General features: G+C 43.4%; 1 protein-coding gene across 2 annotated transcripts in view; it reads left to right on the plus strand.

The window, feature by feature from the left end:
- Window positions 1-3,348: 3,348 nt before the first annotated feature.
- The window catches only part of FAM193A (family with sequence similarity 193 member A), a 137,974-nt gene continuing 120,538 nt past the window's right edge, over window positions 3,349-20,784 (plus strand). Inside the window, exon 1 of one of the 2 annotated variants that reach the window (XM_045528198.1) lies at window positions 3,349-3,868. In XM_045528198.1, the coding sequence (XP_045384154.1) occupies window positions 3,623-3,868 (246 nt within the window). In that variant the 5' untranslated portion in view covers window positions 3,349-3,622. The remainder of the gene's footprint in view (window positions 3,869-20,784) is intronic. The other variant, XM_045528199.1, reaches the window with a different exon arrangement.

Here is a 20,784-nt window from a genome sequence, read left to right on the forward strand (position 1 = left end):
ATTGGTAGACAGAGTAAGCACAGTGCTCTTTCCAATGTGGTGGGCCTCATCCAATCCGTTGGGGACCTGAAGAGAACAAGAAAATGGGCTGGGTGTAGTGGCTCATGCCTGTAATTTTGGCCACTGCATTCTAGCCTGGGTGACACAGCCAGACCCTGTCTCAAAAAACAAAACAAACAAAAAAAGAATAAGAAAATGGAGTAAGAGAGAACTCCTCCTGCCTGACTGTCTTCCAGCTGGGACATTGGTTTTGTTCTGCTTTCAGACTCAAACTGAAAAACTGGCTCTTTCTGGGTCTTTTTTGTTTGTTTCATAGCTTCTTAGCATGGGAACTTTTCTCAGTCTTGAGCTTATTGGCTTTCAGACAGGAACTACACCATTGGCTCTCCTGGATCTCCACTTTGCTAAGTGCAGATCTCGGGACTTGTCAGTTTTCATGATTGTATGAGCTCATTTCTTATAAGAAATCCCTCTCATTTTGTATCTATCTATCTATCTATCTATCTATCTCCTATTGCTTGTGTTTCTCTGGAGAACTCTAATTTATCCCTCAAGGGGGTGAAAATTGTTTGTTAGGGGGAGAAACAAATCTAAGCTATTACAATGTTTTGTGGCTTTCCAAAGCTTAACCCCACTTGACCAAAGCTTATTCCTTAGTCTTTATCTTTTCTCCTTAATTTCTTGTTAATTTTTCCTTAGGGGGTGTCTTAGTCCATTCGTGCTGTTATTGCAAATTACCACAAACTGAGAATAAACAACAGAAATTTATTTCTCACAGTTCTGGAAGCTAGGAAGTCTAAGATCAAGGCACCAGCAGATTCAGTGTCTTCCTGATTCATAGCTATGCCTCCTAGCTGTGCCCTCACATGGTGGAAGAGATAAGGCAGCTCTCCAGGCCCTCTTATATAAGGGCACTAATCCCACTTATGAGGGTTCTGCACTTATGACATAATCACTATTAGGTTCCAACAAGTGAATTTTGCAAGAGATACACATTCAGATCCTAGCAGGGGGACATACTGAAAAAAGGTTGAGAAGCACTGCTTTATCCTTTGGTTCGTCAGTTCTCTCTGCCAGGAACACCCTCTCTGCCCTTAGGAGGCTTTGTCACTGGTCTCCTGGCCCCCACTTTGGCCTCTCTGTCATCTATTCCCTACACAGTAGCCTGAGTTCCCTGGAAAATATACATCTGACCATGACACTCCCTGCTCAAAACCCTTCACAGCTCCCAGCTGCATTTGTAATAAAACCCAACCTCCTTCTGCAGTTACAGGTCCTGCCATTTTCACTTGCTCTAGCTATGTGGCTCTTGTGGGTTCCTGGGATATGCTGAGCTTTTCCCTGCTCCAGAGTCTTGCGTTTCTGTGAGTCATTTGCTCTGGGTGCAAATGCTACTGGCTCGGCTCAGCACCTCAGAGAGGCCTGCCTTGTCCCCAGTCCTCAGAGTAACTTTCACCCAGTGTTCTGCTAGTACACTAGTCACACCTGAATGGGAATCTGAGCCCTGCCTCTGGGCAAATCCCTTAACATCTATGGACCTCAGTTTCTCATCCACAAAATAGGGCTAATGATACCTATCTTGCGAGTGGTTGTGTGGATTAAATGAGATGTAGTGGCAGCAGGCAGCATGGTTGGTACATGATTGGTCATTATTACGTCATCTATTGATTTAGTAAACACTAGAGTGCTGTGTGCCCAGCCCCTTGCTTGGCAGGACTTGGGACTCACAGGTGCGTGAGGCAGGTGTTCCCATGTTCTCCCTTGCCCCCTTGGCTGTCTCCTCTTTGGGGATACTGGTGTCACCATGAATCCCAATCCTGTGCCAATGTGCATGACAAAGGAAAGCACAGGTCTGTGGGAGAACGGAAGTATCTGACCCAGCCCCTGTGGGAAGTTGTGGGGAGTAGGGGCAGTCTAAGACATTGCCCCAGAGGAATGGTGGAGAAGGCGGCCAGGCAGGCATCCCTGCCACCTCTCTCAAACTCCAAATTCAGTGGTAGGATCACCCAAGACCTTCTGTTAGGGGTGAAGGGCCTTTATTCTACTGATAAGGTGGTCTCTCAAGGGCTTTCAGTAGAGGTTTGATTCGCTCCCATTACCTCATTCCAGTTGTGTCAAGAACGGGCCAGAGGATTAGGAGGCTGAGGCTGCAGCTGCAGATGGGTGACACAGAGGCAGCTGTGGGGCCCAGTAAAGAGTGTACGTGGAGGTCCGTATACCTCAGTGCCAGGTTCTGCCACATCTCAGCACTGTAATCCCCTTGGAACCAAAAAAGGGAAAACGTGTCTTTTGTGTTTCGGTGTCTGCGGTGAGGGGGGACCTCCAGCGGGCAAGGCCCCAGTACGGCCCCTCTGGCCAGGGTGTAAGGGCCGACAAGTACCTGGGCTTGCTGACGGCCCAAAAGGCCCAGGAAGGAGGCGGGTCCACGTAGAGTAGAGGCCCATCTTTCCGACCTGGAAGCTGAGATCCCGCGGGGCCGGGAGCGCTGGGGGCCCGGGAGGTGTGAGAACGAGTCCCCAAGCACCAGGACCCCTGGGGACATCTTAGCGGGGTTGCAGCACAGGGCGGCCTTTGGGCCAAGGGCTTCCACGGATCCCGCAGGTCTGTCCGAGCCCAAACTGGCCATGCTTCTCCGGGCCCCGGCCCAGCTGCGCGTAGTGTCGCGGTCCAGACGGACCTGGACCGGTCCCGCGCCCCGCCCGTCCCAGCCTGCCGTCCTCCCTGAGTCATATGGACTCGGCTGAGCGGCCAGGCAAGGTCACAGGGCTAGAAGGCGGCAGAGGCGGACTCGAACCCGGTGGGGGCCAAGGTCATGCGGCCGCCCCCGGCAGGGCAAGGGCCGGCCGCCCCTGGTGCACTCCGGGAGCCGGACCGGTATGCAGCACCGTGGGCCGCGCGGGGGTGGCGGGTGCCAGTCAGCTCCGCGGAACCGCTCTCCTCCACCCGCAGAGCTCGCCTCCTGGAGGCGACCCGGCCTCTCCCAGGGCAGGCCCTCCGCCCGACTACAGCCCCCAGAAGGCCGCGCGCCGCGGGAGCGGTCGGCGGCGAGCGGGGCGGTGACGCCACCACTCCACCCCCGTGCCCGTCCCTCCCGCGTCCCGCCTTCGGCGGCGCACGGCCTGACGGGAGTCGTGGTCCTCCCCCGGGCGCACCCGGCGGCAGCGGGGGCGGCATGGACTTCCACTCCCGGCGTGCCCTGCGCGCCGGGCGCACGTTAACGGCAGGAGGAGGAAGGCGAGGCAGAAGGGGAAGCGGCGCCAGGGAGGGCGGAGTAAGGCGGGGGGGGGAGGGCGCCCACACCCCTCCCCCTCCCCGCCGCTCCTTCCCCCTCCCCCGACGTAAACTGGGATCCCTTTCCCCTTGTGTCCGCCATATTGGACTCTAACTCTGGTCAGCGGCGGCGCCAGGCCGGTGGAGTCGCCGTTCCTCCCGCCCAGCGGCCTCCTCCGCAGCTCCCGCCCGCCCCAGCCCTCCCCGCCTGGGAGGCGACCCCGCGCCGCGCTCCCCGCCCCCGCCCCAGCCGGCCGGAGCGCCCGCCGCCGCCGCCTCAGCCTCCCCACCCTCCGCCGCCGCCCGCGGCCCGGCGCCCGCTGCGCGCCCCTCTCCTGTCCGCCCTCCCGCCATGAGTCCGGCCGACGCCAAGCGCGGGGCCAAGCGCCGGAAGAACAAGCGAGGCGGCGGCGGCTCGGGCGGGGGTAACGGCGGCGCGAGCAGCGGCAAGGCCGGCCCGGCGGCGGCGCTGCGCGGCTCCCAGGCCGCGGCCCTGGCGGCCCCGGGCGGCGCGGCGGGCCTGCTGGGCGGCGCGGCGGCGGCCAACGGGCCCCTCGGCGTGGGCGCGGGCGGCGCCGCCCCCGGAGGCTACTTCGAGGTAAGCAGCGGTGGGCTGGGGTCCGGCCGGCGGGACACAGCCGCCGCCCCCTCGCGCGCTGTCGGAGCGCGGCCTCCCGGGCGGGCCTGGGCCGCTGGGCGGGGATGCTGCAGCCGGGCGGATAACGGGTTTTGCGGCGGCCTCGCGGGCGTCTGCGGGCTGCGTTCGTGGGTCCCGGGCGGGACGGCCGGGAGCCCGCGCTCGGGTGTCGCGGCTTCTGGCAGTGTTCTCTAGAGAAAAACGTGAGCAAGGCTGCGGGAGGCTACACCTGGCCCCGAAGCACGGAGCGCGGTCCGTGGTCCGTGGCTTGCACGGAGGGGCTAGCCCCAGATTTGAGCCGCTGCGAGAGGAGGGGGATGCCTCCTAGGTGAAGCTCCTGCGCGTGGCGCTTTGCCTTCCGCTGGCCACCGTGGGTGATGCCCCCAGGGACTCGGGCTCCTGGCGTAGCATCTCACCCCGCTGCTGCAGCTTCGGAATAGCTGTGATTCAGGTGATGAGCAGGGCTTTCCTTTGTAATTCCCAGTGCTTTGAAATGTTTCTCGCTGTCCACCTTTTTAATGCCCCGCAAATGATGGTTGAAAAGTGTCTCTTGGAAGTTTTCTTTGGCTTCTCCAATACGGTCATTTGGAATCTACCTGACAGCCATCTGTAGGGCTCTTCATTTCCCACTTTCTTAAGTTTTAGGGGTAATTAGTGGTCTTGTTACTCTGGCATGTGTTTAGTGTTTGAACTTGAGGAATTTGGAGAGTAATTTTTTTCAGTTTTGTTTAAGAAGGCAGCTAGCTCACTTTGCATCTACCAATTATGGATTGCTGCCACTTTTATCCCACTATTGGTTACTACACTGCAAAAGACATAATACTTGTACGTGGATATGCAATTGGTGTGGTTATTTCCAGTCATTGGATCGACTCCTGAAGATACTGTTTTTTTTCAAAAGTTATGTTCTTATAACAGTATTAGAACTCTTAAATTATATTATTTTAAAGACATTTGCAATTAAAAAGCAAAACAAAAAAAAACCATTAGTGTTTGTGTGCCAAATCATGAGACATTGACTTATGTGAGATTCCAAATATTATGTTGGAACAGTATGTAGTGAGAGCAGATAAGAAATCATTGCACATGGCATGGCTTTCTGATGGTTATACTATAACATGAAAATACAGAATGTACGTTTCAGTTTAAAGTGAGTGTTCTCTGTGGTATAGTAAGTGCAGTTGTTGGAGCTTGTTTTACATTATATTGTTACTAATACATTTGTTTAGGGGTCCTGAGTGCAGGACTTCCATCTCCAGAGGTTACCCTTATCCACTACTACCCTGATATGAAATAGGCTGTAGTTCTTGGGAGCAAGGATGAGCCTTGTGCAGTTGGATTATTGGGCTTTTAAAGGGCAGTGTTTGGGGTGCTGGGGAGGGGTGGGTGGGAGGTCTGCCTATGCAAATCTTTTACAAAAATGGTTATGTTTGCTGTAGCTGGATGTAAAACATACCTATTTCTATCACCTCAATAAAAACCAGTTGGTGGCACAATAAAATCCTTACTCTGGTCTTTCTTATCATTTCAGGTTTTAATAATTGATATTTACTTTGCAATATTTATCTGAAATAATTACTTTCATTTATTATTTTAATCGCACTATTCAAAGGCAGATATAGTTGTATGCCTAGTGTTTTTTTTTTGTTTTGTTTTTTGAGACTGGGTCTCACTGTATTACCCAGGCTAGAGTGCAGTGGTGTTATCATAGCTCACTGCAACCTCAAACTGCTGGGCTCAAGTGATTCCTCCTGCCTCAGCCTCCTGAGTAGCTGGGCCTACAGGCCAGAGCCACATGCCTGGCTAATTTTTCTTTCTTTCTTGCTTGCTTGCTTTCTTTTTTTTTTTTTTGGAAGCAGAGTCTTGCTCTGTTACCTCAGGTAGAGTGCAGTGGCATCATCATAGGTCACTGCAACCTCAAATTCCTGGGCTCAAGTGATCCTCTTGCCTCAGCCTCCCCAGTAGCTAGGACTGCAGGTGTGTGCCACAATGCCCGGCTAATTTTTCTATGTTTAGTAGAGACTGAGTCTTGCTCTTGCTCAGGCTGGTCTTAAACTCCTGAGCTCAGGCAATCCTCCTGCCAAAGTGCTAGGATTACAAGTGTGAGCCACCTCACCTGGCCCTAATTTTTCTATTTTTTTTGTAGAGAAAGCGTCTCACTATATTGCTCAGGTTGGTCTCAAACTCCTGACCTCAAGTGATCCTCCTGCCTTGGCCTCCCAAAGTGCTAGGATTACAGATGTGAGCCACATCACCCGGCCCCTAGTATTGGTTTTGACAGCACTGTCTTATTCTGTTAAACTATTATGCATCAAGGTTTTTGACCATGACCCATTGAAGAAATAAAATAAATTACGACCCAGAAAACACACACATGCCTACACAATGAAACTGCTTAAAAATGCTATTTCAATACTTTTTGATCTTTTGATCTTTTCTGTTAAATTTCGTTAATAAAATACCAGTTGTAGTTCACGGAGTTATTTCACTATGCACTATTTTATTGAGTTGTGACCTGCACCTTGAAAAACATTTACTATATTTTAAACTTTTAGAGCTATGTCTTTAGTTTTTAGATTTCTTCACAAGTGTTGTTTTAGTAATTGTGTATTAAAGATGCTCTTTATGGTAATAAGGCTAAAAATGTTATTTACACAGATCACAAAAGGTCCTAATGTCATTCTGAAGCCTCTGAATTGTTTCCCCACAGATGGTGAGCTCTTTGGGGTACCCTGTATGGTGCTAAACAGGGACAAAAAACAGTGTCAACAAGTAACAGCAAGTGGGTCATGGCCCTGTTTCCCAGAGAGGCTTTCGGAGTCCTGGGGAGTGTCCTCTCCACTTCATAGAAGTTCACCAAGCCAGAGCGTGGATTAGAGAGAAGTCAGAATGGAAGGACTGTCTTGATTTTCACGAGGGTGACAGTGCTGTTGCCCTGTGTGCTGGGCACAGCATTGTGGGTTATACCTAGGACCATCTTCATCGAGGCAGCTGCTGAGCTAGAGAGGATGTTTCTGCATGTGGGTAGCTTCAACAAAGAATGAGGGCTAGGGGAGAAGTAGCAGAACATTGCTTAGCTTATGGGATCTTTGGCCCTAAACAGAACTCTGGCACACAAAGCTTGGGGGGACACAAATTTGATAGGCTGTGTCACTTGGGCAAAGTATCAACTTTGCACTATCTCAGTTTTCTGAATGGTAGGACACCTGACTCCTAGGATTATTGTGGGAATCAAACAAGCAAATGCAAAGAAAGTGCTTAAACAATGGGTGGTGGCACACAGTAAGTGCTGTGCATGTTTCTGATCACTGTTTTTCCAGAGCTGGGCTGGACTTCATTAGTGACTCTGCTACAGGATGCTATTGATCAGCTTTTTCCACTTGTAAAATGGGAAAACAGTACACATGTGTAAAAAATGTTGAACACTAGTCTTGGACAATGCCTGCTCTAACAGCCTTGTGTGTTGGTCTGCTCTAACCTGACAATAAAGGGTTGGCCCTGAAACAAGAAGTTGATAAATGAGGGATAGCATGACTATGTCTGATTATTTTGCATTTCTATTTTAAAATATAATTTTCATAATGTTCATGACGTAAATGAAAAAAGCTTACAAAACAGTATTTGTAACGTAGACCTATTTTTGTGAAGTGTCTGTATATATCTTTACACAGGAAAATCTGATAGGCTATACATCAAAATAATTTATGGTGGACATTCTGATGGATTTTTTTCCTTTTTCATATGCCTCAAGCTTTAAGACTTTTCTACAATGAACATTGCTTATGGAGCAGAAAGGTGAATGATATTTTTATAACCTGATACTACTAACACTTCCTTTTTCAAATAAAACTAATTTTGGCTTTTTCCACCTTTTGGTAGTTAACCATTTAGGTATTATGTGCAAAATAAAAATAATTTATACCATTCGAATTCTGTTTTCTAAGTGCAAATTAAGCCATGCATATTATTTACGAAACTCAAAATTTCTCTATTACGGAACTTGGCCTGTATCACTAGCTGTTGGACTATTAAATTATATACGACTATACTCATGGAGGGCTTTGAATGGGAATTTAGGGCTATTTTTTGTAATGCTGTTATAGATTTATAAAAGGATGCCATTTGGGGTAGAGGGTCAAAGTGTGCTCAAATTGACATTAAAATTTTAAAGTGGGAGAGCCAAACTTCTAGTCTAAGGGCATTTGTAATCATGTAATTCCTTTTTTATGGCTGAAAAGATGGCCAGAGGAGGAGTTAAAGGCCACTGTAGAATGTATTCTGTGGTTAGACGGTGGTGTGACTGTTATATTTACAGCCCTAGTGTGATTATGGTTTTTTGGGGTACATCAGGATGTGCTTAGGGGCCTTCCCTGTGTTGTTGTAATTGCTACCATGATGAAAGGTTCAGTGATAACTCTCTAGTTTACCCATTTGCCTTAGTGATCTGAGGAAGTAGGTTGAATGAAAATCTAGAGTTTCCAGTGCTTTAATTTAAGATTAACAGTTTAACTTAAAACAGTTTAAAGCCATACAGGCTCTAGAAATGGTGTAGCTACAGAGAAGCACCTCTGTGATTCAGTATTATGTATGTGTACACTGTTGAAACAAATGAGATAAAGAATATAGTTGTAGAGAACATTCCCAGTATTCCAGAATGCTTCCACGTTCCCCTTCATTCTCACTCCTGTTCTGATCTGATCTGTATTCTTTAGGTGGGTTTTGCCTGTTTTTGAATTTCATATAAAAGGACTTTTTGTGCTAGAGCTCTTTGGCACAGTGTTATATTTGAGATGCATCTGTGTTGATGTAGCAGTTGGTCATTCTTTTTCATGGCATGTGAGTTTTGTATTGTGTGAATATTCCATGATTTATTTAGCCATTCTAATATTGATGGACATTTATTTAACCATTCTAATATTTTATGGTTGATACAAATCAAACTGATATGCATATTCGTATACGTGTCTTTTTGTGGACATGACCACTCATTTGAGTTGGGTATATACCCGGGAGTGGAATTGCTGGGTATACAGATGGTTTGGCTTCAGTAGATACTGCCACAGTTTTCCTAAGTGGTACTGTTGTATGCTAATTTTTAGAAATTAACATATAGCAAAATTGATATTTTAATGTACAGTTATTTGAATTTTAACACATGGATAGATTAATGTAACCACTACCACAGTCAGGATACAGAACAGTTTGATTACTCATAAAAACTCATTTGTATTATCTCTGTGCAGTCCCATTCTCCCTGACCCCTCAATTCTTGGCAACCATTACTCTGTTACTTACTATAATTTTGTCTTTTGGAGAAGTCATAAATGGAATCATACAGTATGTAACCTTTCGAAGCTGTTTTATTTCAGTCCGGGTAATAACTTTGAAATTCAACCAAATTGTTGCATGTATCAGTAGTTTGTTCTTTTTTTTACTGCTGAGTAGTATTCCATTGTACAGATAGATGTACCACACTTTACCCATTTTCCCATTGGTGGGCGTTAGGGTTGTTTTCAGGTTTTTGTGATTATAAATGGAGTTGCTGTAAACATCTGTATACAGGTTTTTGTGTGAAAGTAAATTTTTTTTTTTTTTTTTTTTTTTTTGAGACAGAGTCTCACTCTGTTGCCCAGGCTATAGTGCCATGGTGTCACCCTAGCTCACAGCAACCTCAAACTCCTGGGCTCAAGCAATCCTCCTGTCTCAGCCTACCAAGTAGCTGGGACTACAGGCATGCGCCACCATGCCTGGCTAATTTTTTCTCTATATATTTTTAGTTGTCCATATAATTTCTTTCTATATTTTTAGTAGAGATGGGGTCTCGCTCTTGCTCAGGCTGGTCTCGAACTCCTCAGCTCAAACGATCCACCGGCCTCGGCCTCCCAGTGTGCTAGGATTAGAGGCGTGAGGCACTGCGCCCAGCCGAAAGTAAATTTTTCATTTCTCTAAATACCAAGGAATATCAGGTGGGTTATATGGTAACATTATGAGAAATGTCCACACTACTTTCCACAGTGGATGTACCATTTTGCCTACCTACCAGTGATGTCTGATGCTTGCTAGCACTTGGGATTGTCAGTAGTTTTTTAAAAAATGTTTAATTATTATGGGTACATAATAATTGTATATATTTATAGGGTACATGGGATGTTTTGATACAGGCATACAATGTGTTAGTAGTTTTTTTTTTTTTCGAGACAGAGTCTCACTCTGTTGCCCCGGCTAGTGTGCCGTGGCATCAGCCTAGCTCACAGCAACCTCAAACTCCTGGCTCAAGCAATCCTTCTGCCTCAGCCTCCCGAGCAGCTGGGACTACAGGCATGTGCCACTATGCCCGGCTAATTTTTTCTATATATTTTTAGTTGTCTGGTTAATTTCTTTCTATTTTTTAGTAGAGACGAGGTCTCGCTCTTGCTCAGGCTAGTCTTGAACTCCTGACCTTGAGTGATCCTCCCGCCTCGGCCTCCCAGAGTGCTAGGAATACAGGCGTGAGCCACCATGCCGGGCCCTGTCAGTAGTTTTTATTTTAACCATTTTAATAGGTGTATAGTGGTATCATAGTTGTAATTTGCATTTCTCTACTGACGAATGATATTGAACACTTTTCATGTGTTTATTTGCCATTTCTGTATTCTCTTGGGAAAAGTTTTTTCAAGACTCTGCCTTTTTGTTGTTGTTGTTTAGAAACAGGGTCTCTCTCTGTCACCCAGGTTAAAGTGTAGTGGTGTCATCATAGCTCTTTGCCACCTCCAATTTTGGACTTCAGGTTGGGCTGAGGCTCCCTGCCTCAGCTTCCTGAGTAGCTGGGATTACAGGCACATGCTGCTACACTCAGCTAATTTTTGTATTTTTTGTAGAGATGAGGTCTTGCTATGTGGCCCAGGCTGGTATTGAACTCCTGGCCTCAAGAAGTTGTCTTGCTTTGGCCTCCCAAAGTGCTGGGATTACAGGTGTGAGCCATTGCACTTGGCTGATTGTGCCTGTTTTTAATTGGGTGGTTTTCTTATTAATACTTTTGAGTTTGTTTTTTTTTTTTTTTAAGAGACAGAGTCTGGCTCTGTTGCTCAGATTGGAGTGCAGTGGTCTAATCACAGCTCACTGCAAACTCCACCTCCCAAGGTCAGGTGATTTCCTGGCTCAGCCTCTTGTGTAGGTAGGACTGTGCAACCACACCTAGTTAATTTTTTCAGAAATTTTTTGTAGAGATGGGAGTCTTGCTGTGTTGTTCAGGCTGGTCTTGAATTCTTTTTTTTTTTTTTTTTTTGAGACAGAGTCTCACTCTATTGCCTGGGCTAGAGTGCCGTGGCATTAAGCTCACAGCAACCTCAAACTCCTGGGCTCAAGCAATCCTCCTGTCTCAGCCTCCCAAGTAGCTGAGACTACAGGCATGCGCCACCATGCCCGGCTAATTTTTTTTCCTATATATATTTTTAGCTGTCCAGATCATTTCTTTCTATTTTTAGTAGAGACGGGGTCTCGCTCTTGCTCAGGCTGGTCTCGAACTCCTGACCTCGAGTGATCCTCCCGCCTCGGCCTTCCAGTGTGCTAGGATTACTTGCGTGATCCACCGCGCCCAGCTGGTCTCAAATTCTTGACCTCATGAAATCCTCCTGACTCACCCTTCCAAAGCACTGGGATTAAAAGCATGAGCCACCACGCCTGGCTACTGTTGAGTTTTCAGAGTTCTTTATAATTCTGGATCCAAGTCCTTTGTTACATATGTGGTTTGCAAACATTTTCTTCCACTCTGCAGCTTACCTTTTTATTCTACTGTCTTTTGTAGAGAAAAAAAATTTAATATGGATGAAGTTGAACTTGCCAGTTTTTTTCTTTTATGGATCATGGTTTTATTGTCATGTCTAAGAACTCTTTGTTTTAGCCCCAGGTGATGAAGAATTTTTCCCCCTATGTTTTCTTTAAAAAATTTCATAGTTTTACATTTATTTTATTTATTTATTTATTTATTTTTGAGACAGAGTCTCACTTTATTGCCCGGGCTAGAGTGAGTGCCGTGGCGTCAGCCTAGCTCACAGCAACCTCACACTCCTGGGCTTAAGCGATCCTACTGCCTCAGCCTCCCGAGTAGCTGGGACTACAGACATGCGCCACCATGCCCGGCTAATTTTTATGTATATATATTTTTAGTTGGCCAGATAATTTCTTTCTATTTTTAGTAGAGACGGGGTCTCGCTCTTGCTCAGGCAGGTCTCGAACTCCTGAGCTCAAACGATCCGCCCGCCTCGGCCTCCCAGAGTGCTAGGATTACAGGCGTGAGCCACCGTGCCCGGCCCATAGTTTTACATTTAGATCTGTGATTCATTTTGAATTAATTTTATATGAGGTTTAGGTAGGTTTTGTTTGTTTGTTTTGTCTATGGAAGTCAGATTGTTCTAAACCCATTTGTTGAAAGGATATCCTTTCTCCATTGAATTAGCTTTTCTCCTTTGTCAAAAATTGTTGGTTTTATTTGTGTGGGTTATTTCTGTACTGTATATTCTGCTCTGTTGGTCTATGGGTCTGTCGCCTTAACAGTACCACACTGTCTTAAAATTGGGTAAGGTGATTCATTCAACTTTCTAAAAAAATTTAAAATATTTTGGTTATTTTAGTTCTTTTGCCTTTCTATACATTTAGAATCAGCTTGTCCATATCTACAAATAGTTCTATTTCATTTGGTTTGGAATAGCTTAAATCTATAGATGAGTTTGGTGGAGAATTGACATATTTACTATATGTTGAGTCTTCCAGTAAATGAACACAGTATGTCTCATTTTTGGTCATCTTTGATTTCTTTTGTCAGTGCTTTATAAATTTCAGCATACAGATTCTATACATATTTTGTTAGATTTGTATATATTTCATTTTTAAAATTTTTTCAACTATTTAAAATATTTCATTTTTTTAGTTATAAATGATATTTTAAAAAATTTCAGTTTCCAGTTATTTGTTGCTAACATATAGGAATAAAATTAATTTTTTGTGTTTACCATCTGTCCTTTGATCTTGGAAAATCATATATTCTGGGAATTTTTTTGTAGGTTCATTGGTTGGGATTTTCTGATTAAATAATCATGTTGTCTCTGAATAGGGACTTCCGCCCCTTTTTTTCTATTCTGCATGCCTTTTATTTTTCTTGTCTTATTGTACTGGCTAGGGCTTTTAGTTCAATGTCATCTAAGGATGGTAAGAATACAGTCAGTGTCAGCTAGGAGTGGTTAGCGTGGACATTGTTGCCTTTTTCCTGATCTTTGGAGGAAAGTTACCATTAACTGTGATGTTTGTTGTAGATTTTTTTGTAGATGCCCATTGTTAGGTTATGGAAGTTTCTATTTCTAGTTGCTGATAGTTCTGTTAATGGATGTTGGATTTTATCAAATGCTTTTTTGAATCAGTTGATAGGATTATGTGGTTTTTCTTCTTTAGACTGTTAATGTCATAATAACATTGATTTTGGATATTGAACCAGCCTTGCATTCCTAGAATAAACCCTGCTTGGTCATGGTATATTATTCTTTTTTAATTACTGGATTCACATTACTAATATTATATTGAGGTAATGCATCTGTTTCCATGAAGGATATTTGTCATTAGTTTTCTTATATTGTTTTTGCCTGGTTTTGGTATTGCAGGTTAAGTATCCCTTATCTGAAATACTTGGGACCAGAAGTATCTTGGATTTTGGATTATTTTGGATTTTGGAATATTTGCATTATAATGACCAGTTGAATATACTACATCTGGAAATCTGAAATCAGAAATGCTCCAATGAGCCTTTCCTTTGAGCATCATGTCAGTGCTTGAAAAGTTTCAGATTTTGGAATATTATGGATTTTTGGATTTGGTATGCTCAACCTGCGGTACAGTGCTGGCCTAATAAAGTAAGTTGGGGATTGTTACCTTCTCCTCTGTGTTACTAGTTTGTGGTTTTCAAGGAATTGGTCCATTTCATCTAAGTAGTTGAATATTTTATGTGTGTAGAGTTTTCTGTAGGAGTCCTTTATTATACTTTTTTTTTTTTTTGAGATAGGGTGTTGCTGTGTCACTCAGGCTAAAGTGCAGTGGAGCGATCATAGCTCACTGTAACCTTGAACTCCTGGGCTCAAGCAGTCCTCTTGCCTTACCCTCCCAAGTAGCTGGGACTACAGGTGTATGCCACCACACCTGGCTAATTTTTAAAAATTTTTTTGTAGACAGGGTCTTGCTATGTTGCTCAGGCTGGTCTGGAACTCTTGACGTCAAGCAGTCCTCCTGCCTTGCCCTTCCAAAGCACTGGCATTATAGGCGTGAGCCACCATGCCTGGCCAATTTAAGTTATTTTCTAGCTGGGTATAGTGGCAAGTAGTCGGGAGGCTGAGGCAGGAGGATGACTTGAGCTCAGAAGTTTGAACTAAAAAAAAAAAAAAGTTTTTTTTTCTTTTTTGAGCAACAAGAGATAAAAGCAAGAAAAAATTTCTAATTTTTTATCTTTTTTGACTGATGGGTTAGTTAAAAGTATGCTGTTTAATTTCTTCTGTTAGTGAATTCTAGTGTAATTCCATTATGGTCAGAGAACATCTTTTTCATGATTTTAATTTTTTCAAAAGTTTTATGACCTATCTTGGTGAGTATTACACATGCACTTTAAAAAATGTATATTTTGCTGTTATTGGGTGGAGTGTTTTCTGAATGTCACATCCACTTGGTTGATGGTTTTGTTCAGTTCTCCTATATTCTTGCTGAGTTTCTGTCTACTAGTTCTTTTGATTGCTAAGAGAGGAATGTTGAAGGCTCTGACTAAAATTGTGGATTTGTTGACTTCTCCTTACAGTTTATTTAGTTCTTGCTTCATGTATTTTGAAGCTGTTTGGTGCATATAAATTTAGGATTGTTGTATCTTCTGGGTGACAGTCATTCCACTGTGGTGAAAGTAGCCCAGCAGGGCAATCATTCTTTACAAGTTACTGCTGGGAGGTTAGCCCCCTCTTATGAGGCTACCAAAGGGTTGACTTGCCGGCCGGGTGCGGGTACGTCCTTAGTCAATGATTAGGATCGCTTGGAGAAGGGAGTTAGAGCCCTTGCCAAAGGTTTGGTTGCCTTAGATGAAGAAATTACATAAATGAATTCTTGATTGTGCTTATAATATTGTTGCTGCTACTTTCTGTTTTTAAAAGCATAAAAACCAGCTGTAGCTACTGCTAATTTTGTCCCTTTAAAAGAATAATAGGAAGGTTTGGATCAGTTATTACAATTAAATGCCTCTCCACAAACTGTGAGCTGAACTGTTTTCTATGTTTGTACATTTACAGATGCCCACACCAGTATTCTAGTAGGAATGCTGGGATAGGCAAATCATATACTCATAGAACTTTAGAAGTGGAAGGGACAACAGAACACTTAACCTACTTATTGCTGAGACTATGTTCGTCAGCTGAGGAAACTTAGGTTCAGAGACTTGAGTTCAACAGATTCCTCTAATTATTCTAGCAGTGTCCCCTCTTGCACCTTCTGGTTCCTGCCGGCATCTATCCCTTCTCGGTAATCCCTCATGCAGTTCTGGTCTTCTTACTCTCACCCATCTGCTACATTTTTTCTTCCTACAAGCCAGTCTTTGTGAACACACTGTGTTACTTCTTCCCCCCCTTCTACACACGTTCCACCTGCTTTCTTGCCCAAGTACCTGAAATGTCTTCAGCTTTCTTTGATGGCACCTCCATTCGCTGCTTCTACTGCCCCTTGTCTGCTGGATTCTGGCTGAATGGAGAGCTCAGCATCCTTCTTGCAGCTCACTTCCTTCCACTTTGTTGTCCCACTGCTGTGACCATGTCCATCAGGCTCTGTAGTCTTCCTATGCTGCTTGTGTGTGCTGCCTGCATGGCATGTGTGAGCTGTGTTTGTCTCGCCTGTGTGCCTTTGTTGGTGCTTGCTCTTCTGCCTGGTATGTTTCTCTCTCATCTTTGCCTGGTTGACTGCTGTTTTTCTCAGATGGAGGCCCACGCTCTATGGGAAGCATTCCTTCACCATCCTAAGCTAGGTTGTTAACCTCCCATCTGAGTTCCTTTGGTTCTTGTCCTTATCTTAGCCATGGCACTTAGACTGGACTAGAACATTTTCTTCTGCGACATTCACTGTGGCCTTCTTGGCACATAGTTGCTCAGAAACGTTGCTCAGAGAGCCAGGTCATTTGATGGGAGCTCTGGAATTCCTCTCTCTTCACCATTTTTGGGAAATCTTTTGTCATCTTTGTCTTTTGATTTGGAAGAAAGCATCTATCCATTTTTTCCAAAGTTACTTCTGTACTTCAGAAGTTCTTAACTGATGGATTTTAGTGAGTCTGTTAACCCATGGAAACTCAATGCAAAATTTATATATGGTATATTATCTTGAGGCCTCTTCAGAATGTCTCTGTCCTTTCTCTCCTGCGTCTTGAATCTTACCTCTTCTGTTGGGTTATTTTCCTTAGCATTCAGATTTTGAGTCTTCCATCCTTCCATGGCCCTCTCCTCAGTCCTCTTGAAATTGCTGAGCCCTAATAAAATACCATTTTATCTGACTTTCTCCTACTTGTTACCACCAATTGACTTGTAATATTGGTTAATAATACTGGTTAATGCTGATTGCTTCTATGTTCTTCACCCTCAGTTTATATTTTATTCCCTTATCCAGTTCTTGCATCTACCTCTATAATCAGCCTTCCCAGAGATTATTAAGTAATCATATCCTTACCAAATCCTGTAGTTATTTTTCAATCCTGATCCTCTTGGAGCTTTTTGCACTTGACATTTTTTCGTTTGACTTGATTATATACACCTTTTGGAACTTTCTTTGCCTTTCTCTGTGTAGTACCATTCTGCTTCTCCTGACTGTTGCTTTGCCTACCCTCCTGGCTTTGGTGAGGTTACTTATACCTATACTCATAACACTCACCTGATGCAGGTGATTCTGTGGTTAGTTCTCCCTCTCAAGTTCAGAATTCCACTTGATATTTTATAGCATATGCTGATAGCGATTTCTGATGATAGTTAGAAACTCAAATGGGAGGTCAGTGAGTCTCTAACATTCATGGATGTTCATTTGTTAGAATGATGGTTGAGGCCTGTTTTCATCTCAGCTGTGGCATGTGAACTGAACTTGTCCATAGTTAAGCCAAATTCTTCTTTCCATGTTACAAAATAGTGCATATTGGTTTGTTCACTAGGTAAGTGATAAAAGGAGTCTTGTCTAAAGATCTGAGGTTACCTGTGTGTGATTGTGCATAGAACAGAATTTCCGCATCTGCCAGGCAAGAAGATGGTGCTGGATAATCTTGAAGGTCTTCTACAACTTTATGACAATTGTGATTGTCAAACCTTTGGTCAAACAAGTTCACTGACTAATTTCCTCTTTCAGAGGTCTCTAAAGTGTGGTGTACTTCAGAGGCGCTCGAGGGAGTAGGTGTGACAGTCCTTTGGGCTGCAGGAGGAATACCTTAAGTACTTATTTCTACATAAGACATTAAACTTTACAAAACTGGCACCCCCACTTGATCTGCATTTCAAACAGTCATGGATGATTCCTGAGCTGTCCTGAGACAAGAGAGGGACTTCTAGCTCCCAAATTTGTTCACTTAACACTTAAAGCTGTGGAAGCTTTGGCAGTTAATGAGTGCTCATTTAGTACGTTCATGAGTTCTGCTATCTAATTTTAATTAAACTGGCCCTCACAAAACAGTCTTCAAAGAAACCCTGGATTGAAGATAAAGCTAATAGTGAAGGTTTATGAAACAAGGACATGCATGGTAGAGCCACTACTTCTGCTTCTGTACAAGCTTTTCATTCATTATCCATGTAACAAGGTTAAAAAAGTGATCTAAGCAGAACTGGAAATTGACTCTCAAATATTTGAAGTGTGGATTTATATCCACTTTTATAATAATGAACCATGCCCAAAGATGTTAGGGAGGGAAAGTATATAGCCTTATAGTCAGCAAAACATTGAAAAAATAAGTGTTCAGAAAAACAACACTTATAAATTTTGCAGCTTTGTTTAAAGTCGTGCGTTTCTCAATCTAGTATTTCATAAAATTTTATCAAACTTAAGGATAAACTCCTTCTGAGGTTTCTAATTTATATTTCTGTATTGAGTAGTGTGTTCCGATGCAGAAGGAACTCTAACTAGTTTTCATTGGTAGCGATCTAATATGAAGAATTAGGACCATACAACATTTTTGAAAGGTCTGGTAGAATAGGCTCTTGTCTGGACTTCCAAGAATGGCTTCCAACACAAAAGTCCAGTACTCAGCTGTGGAGCTGGTAGAGCCGTTCTGCAACATCTGCCACGCTTGTCTAATACTGAGAGACAGAATAGCCACCTACCATAGGGGAAAAGGGTATTTTTCCAGCAGGTGGTGGGGGAGTGGGCAAAATGGCAGAAATAATACATGGGGTCTGGGCATGGTGGCTCATGCCTGTAATCCCAGCACTTTGGGAGACTGAGGCAGGAGGATTACTTGAGACCAGGAGTTTGAGACCAGTCTGGGTACCATAACAAGACCCAGTCTCTACAAAACATACAAAAATTAGCCGGGCATGGTGCCACGTGCCTTACTTAGTCCCAGTTACTAGGGGGGCTGAGGCAAAAGGATCACTTGAGTCCAGGAGTTTGAGGTTACAATGAGCTATAACAAAGCCACTGCACTCTAGCTTGGACAACAGAGTAAGACCTTGTCTCAGAAAAAAAAAAAAAAATAACACACACACACACAAAAAACAATCAACCAATTAAAAAACCCATGGGAAACAATATGGCAACAGGAGACATACATTGCCTTGTCAGCAGATATTTTTGGAATATTTGTAGAAACAATTGCAAAAGATTTGAAGACATAAATGATTAGAATAAATATGACATATGGGGGTTTGCTCTGGGATGATGAAAGCACAGGTATTGGTAACAGGTGTCATCCTGTGCTGGATTATGATTGAGTACTTTTTTGGTGAGACACTGAATGTCCTAGAGCATATGGATTCTGAAATGATTTCTTTACTAAATACAGTTTTGTGGAAAAACTAGATACAAGCAATGAGGGAGCAGGTACTTTGTAATTAAAAAAAAATCTTGGGTAGTGTAGGATTGCAGAAAGAGCAACCCTTGGAGTTTATTCAGCACATGATGCATAGGGAAGTGCTTACAGCAGCAAATGGAAGTCAGAAGCATATAGCAGGGCAGCGTGAGACCTTTATAAAGTAGTAAGTCTTTATAATATTTTGTAATGAGAGGGGAGTAAGTTTGAAAATACTTGGCAAGACACAGAGGTTTGATGGTTATCTTGTGGCAAAGTTAAAAGCATTGCCTATTCCGAAGGTGAACTGAATGGTTTCTTTTACATAAAGATAAGTGGTCTAAATTTGCTGATCTTTTTGTATTAAGTGGCTGTCAGTAGAAAACTACCTAGCAAAGGCAGCATTTTTGAGAAAAATAAACACTTACTCTGCCCCCTCAAGGTAAAGGTGACATTTTAACAATGAGTGGAAAATTGTTTTTTAAAAGAAACTTGCTGTAATGAACACTTTGAAATGGATGTTTAGAATTGTCTCCATAGCGTGTGTATCTTTGCTAGAATAATGTAGTCATCTTAGTGTACACTTAATCTTGGAAATGAATTTTTTAGTCTGTTTAAAAACTTCCTGTTGTAACAGTAGGGTTTTGAACTTATTTATTGAAAATACAATACTGTGAAAGAACAAGGAACTCTGTTGAAGAAGATGTAAATTGACTAGCTGAATTTCAACAAAAAATCTTGCATATTTGATTGATGGGATTTAGTTAAGTGCAACCAATGATACACTCTTCCTTTTAGCTCTATGCATCTTTGAGAGGGACCTTTTTCAGCAAAGACTGCCAGTAAAACTGACTTTCTAAATTGAATTTAGTGTGCTCTCAAGATCAGGTTTTAACATAAAATATTCAGCCAAGATTTAAAAAATAATGAATTACATACAATTATAATGATTTACTTAAACTTTTTTCTCATGATTTTTGGTGACAAAAAAAAGTTTCTGGTATTGTTAATAAAAAAGAAAACAAGTATGTAAAAATACTATTTCATTTTTATCTTATTATATGTTTCCACATTTTAATTTTTACTGTACATAAATTACATTCATCAACTGCTCCTTGAGCACCTTCTGTTTACTAGTAGGAGATACACAGTGACCTCAAAGTCATGTTCCTTGTGCCATACCTGGATGAATAGTCTGTTTTGTGGACTTGGGATATGTGTGTTCAGGTCTTACTGGCCAGGTGTCCTGCAGAGTGCAGCCTGCTGGTGACTGAGCAGGGCTTCCTTGGGCTCCCCAGTGATCTTTCCAGCTGGATCTCCTCCTCCTTTCTCCTGGTATTCTGTGCCTTCAAGGGGAGCAGCTTTTGCCCTCTGCACACGTCCTGTACTTTTTCTCATGTTAGGATCATGGCTCCTGCTTTTGCTCTGTGGGAGCCTTTTCTCTTCTGGTTCTCCTCTTCTGCTTCTCCTCTTCTCCCATTTCCCACCCCTTCCTTCTGGTTCTGCCTGAGAACCCTACCGTCCTTCATGGCCTGGCTTGATGCTGCCTTCTCTCTCCAACTTATCCTGATCCTTGCGGCCACAGCCTTGGCCACTCCAGTGACACTTGGCATCTTTGTTGTACCTACGCACTTACTGTCTCTTATGAGATTGGAAGTTTATCAAATGCAGAAAAATTTTAAGGTGTAGTACCTTGTTCGTAGCCAGTAAGTGCTTGTTGGATGACGCAGATGAGATGTAGAATTAGGGATTTTTAAAAGTTGTCTAAAAATTTTAATATCACGTTTGTTGTGTAGAAAGTTTCTACCATGTGAATTTAGACATAGTCCAGCCAATTTAGTCTTATTTTTAAATACACTAA

Source organism: Lemur catta, chromosome 17 (genome assembly GCF_020740605.2).
Source record: "Lemur catta isolate mLemCat1 chromosome 17, mLemCat1.pri, whole genome shotgun sequence".
Lineage (NCBI taxonomy): Eukaryota > Metazoa > Chordata > Mammalia > Primates > Lemuridae > Lemur > Lemur catta.